The sequence below is a fragment of the Bos mutus genome, chromosome 8, assembly GCF_027580195.1.
Source record: "Bos mutus isolate GX-2022 chromosome 8, NWIPB_WYAK_1.1, whole genome shotgun sequence".
Taxonomy (NCBI): domain Eukaryota; kingdom Metazoa; phylum Chordata; class Mammalia; order Artiodactyla; family Bovidae; genus Bos; species Bos mutus.
Genome location: NC_091624.1, coordinates 10,362,775 through 10,373,977, shown reverse-complemented (window position 1 = coordinate 10,373,977; position 11,203 = coordinate 10,362,775). Strand labels below are relative to the sequence as shown.

The 11,203-nt window shown below is 50.4% G+C and overlaps 1 protein-coding gene across 1 annotated transcript; it reads right to left on the bottom strand.

Annotated features, from left to right (window-relative positions):
• Window positions 1–560: 560 nt before the first annotated feature.
• On the bottom strand, window positions 561–3,696 carry HDHD3 (haloacid dehalogenase like hydrolase domain containing 3). Its single transcript, XM_005902479.3, has 2 exons — window positions 3,539–3,696; window positions 561–2,026 (listed from the first exon to the last, which is right to left on the bottom strand). Exon 2 carries the CDS (start codon window positions 1,859–1,861, stop codon window positions 1,106–1,108), a length of 756 nt encoding a protein of 251 aa, XP_005902541.1. The 5' UTR covers window positions 1,862–2,026; window positions 3,539–3,696; the 3' UTR covers window positions 561–1,105.
• Window positions 3,697–11,203: the final 7,507 nt, after the last annotated feature.

Here is an 11,203-nt window from a genome sequence, read left to right as displayed (position 1 = left end):
TAGAGAGAAGCACGAAGGGGGAAAGACAGGAAGAGACATGGAATTTCTCCAATGATCCCCCCCCCACTTTCCTGCACTCCTGCCAGTTGAGCTCCAGTCCCTGTTCCCTGTGCTTTCCCACCTCCCCCCCCCCCACTATCCCTGTGACCAGGGTGCCCTTCAGCACTGCCATCCTTAGGACATCTTCTCTATTCTCCCTGGATCTCCACGGCATCATGTCTCGTGACACAGATCACTTTCTGCTAGAAGTCAGGCCAATGGGCTCTGGAGTCAGACCAGCCTAAAGAGAACCCCAGCTCCTGCAGGTACTAGTTGTGACTCAGGCAGGCTACCTAACCCACAAATCCATTTCCTCATCTGTAAGGTGGAAGTCACACTTGCAAGGCCCACGAGTTATGTATACATACATAAGGCCCTGGCAGAGTATTTAACACACTGCAGGCCTACATCAGCTGCAATCAGTGTGTTCCTTGTCTAAAGCTTCCTTCAGGGAATTCTCTGAAGACCCGGGGTTCGATCCGTAGTCAAGGAACTAAGTAAGATCCCACAAGCCACACGGCACAATTAAAAAAAATTTTTAATTAAGTTTGCCCTTCAGACTATGCAGTCCTAGAGGGCAGCATCCTCACAGCTCAGCTTAGTGTCCTGGTTACCTAACTAAGCTCCTCTGATCTCTAGGCTTCCCAGGGGGAGAATCACAGAGACTTCATGAATGGAAGAAGGACCCCAGGACCTCTGCTTCAACCCTAGCAATTTCTCACTTTTCCTGTTTTGCATGTTGGGGTTCCACATAAGTACTCCCATGACAAAAGGCCCTGCTGCTAAAAGAAAGTTTGAAAGTGCTGGTTTTGAAGCTAGTTGGGCTCTCATGAATCTTGTTGGAGGTGAGGGGGACTCGCGGTGGAAAAGGGACACGGGTGTGATGAATGAATCCTCTCAGAGACCAGGAGCTGGTTGGTGGGGCAGGGCTGAAAGGCACACTCAAGGCTTTATAGTCAGAACATGTTATTGAGGCTTCAGGGGGAGGGGCAAAGGCCAGATCTTGGGAAGAAAAGGGCTCCCTGTCTCCAGTGTTTGTTGGCCCCCACCACTTCCCTCACCAGACTCAAAGCCTTGCCGGGGAGCCCTCCAGATAGTCAAGGGCAGGCAGGAGATGGGACAGTGAGGGGAGAAAGTGTTCCTGGGGTACAGAATCCTTGACCGCAGGGTCCAAAGGCTCGGGGCCAGCCACCAGGAAGCTGTGCATGCCTACAGCCCGTGCTCCCTTGTAATCACGTTGGTAACTGTCCCCAATATGGGCTCCCACCGCTGGTTCCACCTGAGCAAGGTGCAAGGCCTCATGGAAAATACGGGGGTCGGGCTTGGGCCAGCCGGCAGCCTCAGAGGTCAGCACAAAGTCGAAGTGTTCCCGCAGGCCAACACCTTCCAGGATGTCCTCTAGGCGTCGGTCAAAGTTGGAGACCACTGCCAGCTTCAGGCCTCGTTTTCGGCACCCCCTAAGGGTGGCCTCAGCCCCCTCCAACACCTGCCAGGTGCTAGGACTGCTGAAGTCCTTGTACAGCTGCTCAGCGATGGGGGCCACAGCCTGGGCATCCCGAACACCAGCCTGGTGGAAGGTCTGCTGGACCAAATCCAGCCACCACTGGCGGGAGGTGAGGCCGTGGCCCAGGCCATAGTTGGGGAAGCTCTGGCTCTGAGCCTTGTACGCCTGCTTGAAGGCCTGTCCCAGGGCTGTGGCTTCCACCTCCAGCCCGTGGGCCCGGGCCTTAGTGGCATATTCCACTCCCACAGGGTGGCGGAGCCTCAGCAGCGTGTCCTTCACGTCCCACGTCAGCAGTCGTAACTGTAGCCGGTGTGCCATGGGTCTGCAGGAGGGGGGCCAGTCCACCCTAGGTCAGCCCCTTCCTCAGGTCCCAGGAGGTTGAGCTAGACAAGACCACCCTCACCCAACCTGATGGTCTTCTCTTTCCAGGCTTCGTGGGTTAGATCTGCTGGCACTTAGGTAATGGCTTCACAGCAGAAAATCCTGGAATGAGAGGGCAAGTGAGGTGGAAGTTCAGGCTTTGGAGTCAGAGACAGAATGGGTTCAAATTCTGATGCTGCCAACTCACTGTGAGACCCGGAGTGTCTCTGATGCTGTCTCCTCATGTGTAAGGAGAGCAGAGTGACTCAACCTCACATGACTGCTGCACCAAATAAGATATCTCCGTTCCTTCCACCTATTATGTGCTATATGCTAGGAAAGGGACAGACTTGTCACCCTCGTGACATTCACAGGCATTAAAGAACAGGGAATACAGCTATCAGACAAAGAAGGAAGGCAGCAGGTACCATGAGGATATCAATCCAGAAACCTGATTTAGACTTTGTTTGCGGGGAAATTCCTAAGCAAGTGTAGTTTCACTGGCAATTTGAGAAGGCCGAATCAGCAAATGTGCTGTGCTGTGCATAGTCGTTCAGTTGTGTCCAACTCTTTGAGACCCCATGGACTGTAGCCTGCCAGGCTCCTCTGTCCACGGGGATTCTCCAGGCAAGAATAGTGGAGTGGGTTGCCATGCCCTCCTCCAGGGGATCTTCCCAACCCAGGGATGAAACCCAGGTCTCCTGCATTGCAGGCAGATTCTTTACCATCGGAGCCTCCAGGGAAGCCCAGGGCCTTGTACGTCAAGATAAGGTAACAATTATTTTGACTGCTATTACTATTGTTGGGAATGTGAAAAACAGTAGAGTCTTAGCAAACCATCTGATCAACCCCTTAGTCAAGGGGAAAGACTGAGCCAGAGAGGGATAGATATTTGCCTAAGGTCACAGCCAGTCAGCAGCACTGCCAGGACTAGAACCCAAACCTCCAGATCCTCTGGTCAGTACTTCCTTCCACTGCTTAGACGTACTTGGAGTATTCAAGAATCTGATTTTGGTGAACCTCTACAGCTCAGGGCAAAGACAGGATAGAGCAGCCTGGTCCTGCCCGTCTTAAAACCTCCCTGAGCCCCAGATATAACGTCTGCCTGGGTGGAGAGCCAGTGACAGGTTCCTGACTCAGTGCACAGAAAACAAATTTCTCAGCCTAAAATCTATAGGCTGGAGGCAGCTTCTTGCCCAGAGCCGATTCCAGACACCCAACCAGTTCAGAAGAAACCCAAGGGGCCAGAGTTCAAAGTGCAGCTAAGTCGTTGCTGAGGGACAGACCAGACTGGTGAATCTGGGGACAACCCTTAAAGGAAGTTTGGCAACGAAATTTCAGTCTAGAACTTAGGGAGACCCGTCCAAAGATACTCCCACGTGGCAGGTGGGTAGATGAAGGCCCAGAGAGGATCGAGAACTCGTCCAGAGTCAGGCAGGGAACCACTGGCACAGCATTTTTCATTTCTGGAAGCCGGAGTTGGGGCTTCTGGCTGCCGGCCTAAACTGCTCACCTCCCTTCCCATTTCCAGGACTCGGTGGAGGCAAATTCCAAGTAGCCTGCCCTAGGGCGACCTATCTACGCCTGAGGTATGCAGCGGAACCTGTGGCGCCAGTCCCTGGGACCACGACCTACCTGCCTCACGGGGAAGTAGGTCAGGAAGGAAGCTGCAGCCGCACAGCCGCTAGGAAGAAGGGAGAAGCCGCAGACGCTCGGCGGTGCCCCTTTTCTGGCGAATCCTAGACCTCCTCCTGCTCCTCCGTCTCTCCCCATTCCGCCCCCTCTGCCCCCTCTGCCTCCTCCGCCCCCTCCGCCCCCTCCGCCTCCTCCGCCTCCTCCGCCCCGCCTCCTCCGCTTCCTCCTCCTCTCTTCTCCTCACCACGTCTCTCCGCCTCCTCCGCCTCAGCCGCCTGTCTCCGCCTCCTCCGCCTCCTCCGCCTCCGCCGCCTGTCTCCGCCTCCGCCGCCTGTCTCCGCCCGGCCTCCTCCGCTTCTTCCGGCCCTCCCGCCTCTCTCCGGCCCACATCCTCTGCCTCCGCCGCCTCTTCGCCCCGCCTCCTCCACTTCTCCCCGCCCTGCCCCCTCCTCTTCTTACGCCTCTCCGCGCCCCCCTCCGCCTGTCCCCGCCCCTCCGCCTGTCCCCGCCCCTCCGCCTGTCCCCGCCCCTCCGCCTGTCCCCGCCCCTCCGCCTGTCCCCGCCCCTCCGCCTGTCCCCGCCCCCCCGCCTGTCCCCGCCCCTCCGCCTGTCCCCGCCACGCCCCTCCGCCTGTCCCCGCCACGCCCCTCCGCCTCTCCCCGCCCACACCGCTTCCCCTCTGCTGCTTCTCCGCTCGTTTCGGCGGCACCTTCACCTCACTGTATACGGCGCTCTAGTCACCAGCCCTCACCACCCTTCGCTGCCCTCTTCTTCCCTTCCATGACCTTCTCTGCCCCTTCGTAAGACCCCACACCCTCTCCGTTCCAGGTCCCGCACCGCACCAATCAGCTTGATCACTTTAGGCCCTCCTTGCGTGCTCCTGGCCTCCCCATCCTAGCCCAGTCGGCCTCACGGTCCCTCTCATTTACACTCTGTGCTCTCCCCGCTCAATCCGCTCCCCACCCGCCCCACCGAAGTTCCTTCTCCGCCTGCCTTGGTTTCGGAGCCCCTCTCCCCCCAGGTGCCCAGGCTGATTGGGAGGAGGGGATTTCTGTCCTGGTCTGGCTTGGTGAGTGCTGGGTAAACTGGGGCAAGGTGCTGCCCCTCTCTGGTCTTGAGTCCCCAATCGGTACTCGGAGAGAATTGCTTTCTGTTGAAAACTTGTCTTCACCCAAGACAATTTGCTGAGGGTAGAGTCCTCTGTAGAAACCTGATTTTTTTTTTTCTTTGATGAAAAAAGAAGTCAAAATCTTAGGTGTCTGTGCACTGCAGTGATGCCTGATAGAAATACAGAGACAGTTTTGGAGGAAAGAGAAAGCGTAGCTTTATTTCTTTGCCAGGCAGAGGGCATGCAGCAGGCTAATGCCTCAGATAATGTTTCCCCTTCCCTGGGGAAAAGGGAGAGGTCTTATAGTCTAGGCTTTGCTCACGGGTATGTGATACGGTTCAAGGCAGTGACAATCTTGCATTCTCTTTTCTGCAAAGTTTTAAAATGGCCATAACATTTGAGTCTGGTCGTCAAAGAGGTTATTGGCTGGTAACCTTTTTGAAATGAAGAATGCCAAGGGAGTTACAAGGGTGTGTAGGGGAAAAGAATGCCAGGTGCAGGATAGAATTCACAGATAGTCAGACAGTGATTAAGGAATTAAATTTGTGAAGGAAGTCTAGTTGTGTGCACTAGAAACAGCTAGAGTAAAACTAGAATCGCTGGACTCTTCCAGGCCTATTCTTGGGCGTTTTATAGCCGTTTACTCATTCCTTCATTTCCCTTGGTTGTTAGCAGTAAAAAAAAAAACCACTTTTCCATTTCTGTTTAACAAATTCCCCACTGCTAGTTCATTTCTTCCATTTTGGTGGATGAAGGGAATCAGGCATTGTTCTCATCTGGCTGAGGATAAAATTTCAGTGTCATTCCACTTGACGAACATCAGCTGTTTGGCCCAGGAGCCCATCTATCTCCTACTTCAAAAGTAGTCATGCTCATCTCAAAAATCTTTAAAAATACAAAGCAACAGCCCAACCTCATTCATTCACTAACTGCTTATTGAGGGCACTAACTTTGTGCTGACCTTATCTGCTCTATGTCTGACACCCTGTTCTTCACTGAGGATATATACAATGAGAAACAAGACAGGGTTTCTGCCTTCAAGGAACAGGGGCAGGCAGAAAAAAACAAGTAAATAAACAATATCTCACAGGTGGTAAGAGCTACGGAGGCAGAAAACAGTGGTTCCATGAACAGTGACAGGGGACTTCTTTGGATGAACCAGTTAGGCGGGGAGCAAAGATCTGAAGGGCAACCAAGCGAAGATTAAGGATAACTACAGCTGAGCAAGAGCAATGGCCTCTCCATTGTCCAACCACTTCCCAGGGATTGCTGCAGTTTGTGTTTTTATGCTAACAGACCATTTTATAGGAGCACACAAACATGCATGCGATTTTATTCCTTTCTTCCCTCCACTTCTTTTGTTTTTTGTTGTGTTTTCAAACAAAACATCCCTCTGTATTCCAAGGCTGCTCTGTTGATTTTATTCAGAACTGCCTCACCCTCACTGGTCTCAGGCCTGGGAGGAAATACAAAGTTCAGAGTCACAGACCTTGGCCAGCAAGGGAGAGCTTGACTCAGGTAAGTTTTTCAGCAGAGAAGGGAGCCTTGAGAGTCACAGGAAAGCCAATGATAAGTCCTGCCATTTTGAAATAAAATTTTTTTTTTAATTACCCAGTTCAAAAATAGGTCCATGTCATTGATACAGTTTCCTCCCTAAGGCAGATGACAGGAATTCCTAGATGGTTTCATTCTTTCATCTCCCCTGTGTGGATTCTGGCCTAGTGATTGCTCCTGGAGACACCTGGCATGTCACAATACTGGCTGTTTTTTTTTTTAAGTTTTTTTTTGGTCACACCATGCAGCAGCATATGGAATCTAGTTCCCCAACCAGGGATTGAATCCGGGACCCCTGTAGTGGAAGCCTGGAGTCTTATCGCTGGACTGCCAGGAGAGACCTTTATTTGGCTTTGCCAGGTCTTAGTTGTGGCACTCAAGATCTTTGCGGTGGCATGGGTGATCTTTAGTTGTGGCATGCAGGATATAGCTCCCTGACCAGGGATCAAACTTGGACTCCCTGTGTTGGGAGTGCAGAGTCTTAGCCAGTGGACCACCAGGGTAGTGCCCTCTATGGATATCCTTGAACACATGTTTTTGGTCACATGCATACATATTTCTGTTGGGTAAATCCCTAGATGTAGAATCACTAGGCCATAGGTATGTGTATGTCGTTTCAGTAGATGGGGCCAGTTTTCTGAAATGGTTGTACCAATCATGCTGGAGAGTTCCACTTGCTCCACATTCTCAAAAATTGGCAGTCTATGTTTTTTTTAATTTTTGGCATTTTGATGAATATATGGTGGCATCTCATTATGGTTTTAATTTGATTTTCTCTGTTAAGTAGTGAAGATAATACTTTTTCATGTATATTGGCCAAGTGTTCACTTACATGAATAACACATGAATATATTCTTGTTAGACATAATACATGAAGACAAAAAGGTACTTGAAGCTAAGACAATACATAAAAGATAAAGTCCTACGCAATCTCTCTCCTCTACACCTTGCAATCCCTCCTCTAGTTTTGAGCACTGTGGGCTTGGAGTTAGGAGATATGGATCCAGCCTTGGTCTAACACCGGCTTGTGTGAACTTGGACAAGTCCCCTGTCTGAGTCTGTCCCTCATCTACTGAATTAGTGTTTAACCTGATGGTCTCTAAGGACTTCTTTGATATTCTGGCCACTGTGTCTGTCATTACAAAAACTCCATGTGGTGGGGATGGCCATTTGTCCCCATATCCATCTCTCCATCTTCCTTAGTAATTGAATCTCCAAGTTTTAGCTGAGCACAGGGCTGCCCCACCAGACTCTTTTCCAGCCTTTGTTATACAACTAGGTGTAGCCATGGGACTAAGTTCAGACAAGGGCCAATGACGTGTGAAACTTTCGGGTTGTGCCCTTGTGAAGGTGTCATGCCCTCTACTTGCTCGTCTCCTCTTTCTGCTGACTGAAAGAAGGCTTGATGGTTGGAAATGGATCCACCAACTGTGATCATGAGATGGAAGCCAAGATGTGTTGATGACAGAACAAGGCAGGGGCCATAACCCCCCACACCATATAGCTGACCATATAGCCCAGACTACTCAGAAACACATTTCCATCTTAAGCTATCATTATTTTGGCTTTTGTTATAATTACTGAACATGAATCCTGACTAATACACAGTAACTGGGGAATGACTAAATCTGATGTCAAAGCAGACTTTTCTGAGGCCGTGACATTTAAACCAAGATCTTAACAATGAAAAAGGAGACAGCCTTTAAAGTTTAGGTAAAAAGCATTCCAGGCAAAGGAGACAACCACAGGTGCAAAAGCTCTGAGATCCTACCAGCCTTACATCTCCATGCCACATCTCCCATGCCACTGTTCACAGGGACTAAACTGAGGCTGGTCGTGTGACCCAAGTAGGACCAATAAGAGACCTCCAGAGATCTGCTATGTGAATACTGGGATAGAAAGGATTAAGGACCATCTCCCCTGGTGGCTCAGATGGTAAAGAATCTGCCTGCAGTGCAGGAGACCCAGGTTCGATCCCTGGATCAGGTAAGATCCCCTGGAGAAGGGCATGGCAATCCACTCCAGTATACTTGCCTGGAGACTTCCATGGACAGAGGAGCCTGACAGGCTACAGTCCATAGGATCGCAGAGTCAGACGTGACTGAATGACTTTCACAGACAAGGACCTTGCTGCCGTCAAGTGGCAAAAACCCATATTAGAATAAAGGCAAGCTGAGAAAAACACAGATGAGAGATAGGAAGGGATACAGGCTTCCAGGAGAGACTGTATCTGTCACTTGCCACCAAGAGCACCCAGAACAAGGCAGAATATGGGGTGCTGCAAGTGAGTGGCCCTAATGTGTGGAACTGGCAGAGTCCACACGGGGCAAGGTCAGGACTCCCCTTTCCCTAGTTGGGAAGTCGGTTGTAAAATGTCTGGTTTAAATGCTTGTTGTTTTGGGAGACCTCAACTGTATGCCCACTGAGGTAGTTTGAGGGACCTTAGTGAAATGAAAAGTGATGAAGGAATGTGTTGGTTATTTGTGGTGGTCTGCGGGATGCCGCATTAAGGGACAAGCTACCATCCAAGCTGGCACGTCTTGAGAGGGAAATAAGAAAATCATATTGTGTTGAGAGAGGCCCTTAATGCTCACCAGATACCTGGAAATCTGAGAATAATAAGCCTGGCTGCTTGTGAGAGCTGAGTTCTCGGCCCAGGGATAAAATTACGGTACCTCAGGTGCTAAGTCTTGACTCCAGAGGGCGCCACTCACATAGACCACATGCCTGAAGGCAGCTCAGCCCCTGGATGTGCCTGTTACTAGAGCTACTAAGAGCATCAGTGTTAGAGCTATAATTTTGTTACTGTTTATTGGGAGGTGGTATGGCAGAGTGGGTAAGGGTTGGGCTATGTGATTTCAAATCCCAGCTCTGCTGTTGTTGGTGACTGGGGTTGTAGACCCACTTCTGCCATAAACTTGTTGAGCCTCCTTAAGAGAGTTATATGAACATAAACAGACAGAGCTTCTTCACTGCAAACCCACGCTAAATTTAGGGACTCCCTTTCCAAGCTTTCTCACCTCAGTCAATGGCCTGCCTATCAGCCACCCAGGAGCTCAAGCCAAGTTCGCCCTTGACCTCTCACCTAAGTCCTAAATCTCCTCTTCTCCATCCCCACAGTCACCACTCAGTCTAGGCCACATATCTTATTTGTGCTTTGCCACAGTGCTGTCAAAATGCTTCTATAAACTGAAATTCCAAATAAAAATCTTAACTTTGTACTGTATTTTCCAAGTCTCCTGTAAATGTGTTATCATATTTTCATAATTTAGGAAATAAAAAAGATTTTTTAAAAACCCATTAAAAACCTTTTCTGTGTTCCAGCCCCCAGCCATCCAGCTCACTTTGGCCCCAGGATCCCTTCTGCTGGGAATGATTGTCCCTAAACATGTGTCAGCTTGGCTGCTTGCTTTCTAGGTCTAGGTTTAAATGTCAGACCTCAGGGAAGTGTTTTCTGATCCTTCATACCTGGTGGCCTTCACAGCACCTGTCACTACATCAGTGGTAACAGGTCTGCCCATTCATTCTCCTCAGGGAGCCCCATCATCACTCTGCTCAGTGTTAACTCCTGGGGGCTCAGGACACAGTTATTTGCTTTCTGAGAATGGTTTGTACCTAAAGAGCGTGTCTGCCTCCCATCTCCTTGTGCCTAGAACAGAGCTGGGCTCCCTCTCAGCTTGGCAATGATGAGTGTGGGATGGCCTTGAAGAATGTTCCCTTCCACACTAATCAGCAACGAGTTCAAGGCCAGGGGGCACAGAAATGAAGGTGGTGCAAGGTTCTGGCATGGTCCAAGCTCTGAGACCCGTCAGAGGCTCATCTCTCATGTTTTCAGTCTCAAGGTGATTCTTCACGTCCCAAACGCTGAGTACAGAATGAGGTGGCCACAGCTCTGGGGAAGAGCACCAGGAGTCAGAGGGGAGCTGCCTCTAACTCAGGTATTTCTAAATTTTAAAATAGGTTGTACTGCTTTAACATCCAAAATAGTCTTGCTTTGGCTCTAGAGTTGGGATTCTCTGTAACTCTGCAGACAGGCAGGTGGACTTAGGAACTAGCCCCTCCTTAGCTGGGCCTGAACTTTCACTTGGGAGTGGGGAACATGACATCGCATCCCCTTAGAAGAACCAAGAGAGACCTGTTTCTCAAGCCAGAAACCCATGAAGGCATCTCGTTCCCTGCCTCAATTCCCCAACAGGAAAGCATTGGCAAAGCCTGCTTATTTGGTCTTCAGAATGTATCCTGAGCACATTCCGCTTCCTTTGCTCTCCACTGCCACCACCCTGGTCCAGGCCACTGGCATGGTTCCCTGGGGTCTGCAGCAGCCTCCCAACCAGGCTGGTTCTGGCTCACCCCTCCGTTTTTTTTCAAAGCAGCAGAATGGGGGAACATGAACACGTATAACGCCTGGTTAAGGCCCTTCAGATGGCTTTCTATCAGATGCAAAACAGAAACCAAGCTTCCTACAAAGTGTGGGATCTACCTTTCCAACCTCCGGTGCTGTCACCCACCTTCTTCCTCATCTGGTTCCCACGATGGGGTTCCTGCTGTTGCAGGAACCTGCACACTCTGCCGTCATTCTCACAGCTTCTGACATCCGCTTCCCTCTCCTCTTGTTAAAGGCCTTTCCTTGCCCCTCAATCTCAGGAAGGGCTTCTCAAGCGAGGCCCATCATCTATTATTCTGTCTCAGACCCTTTCTCTCCCTGGAAGCACTATTACCATCTGTAACTGCCTTATTTGTCTGTTTTCTTCTTGGCATCTGTCACCCTGGTTCCCTTGTGTAGATTCCACACAGAGACAAGCTGAAGTCTGTCCTGCTATATATCCCCAGGACCCGGTATTGTGCGTGGGCACAAAGCAGACCTTCTCAAGAAATATCTCTGCAATAAAGAGCCTTTTTGGTGGTGCCATCGCCAACAGTCAGGAATTCTCTTTGCTTCTGAATTTCGATCCTTCGGCAGCGTTCCTGCTTGTTAATGAATTAATTCTTTTCTGCTTGTTAAT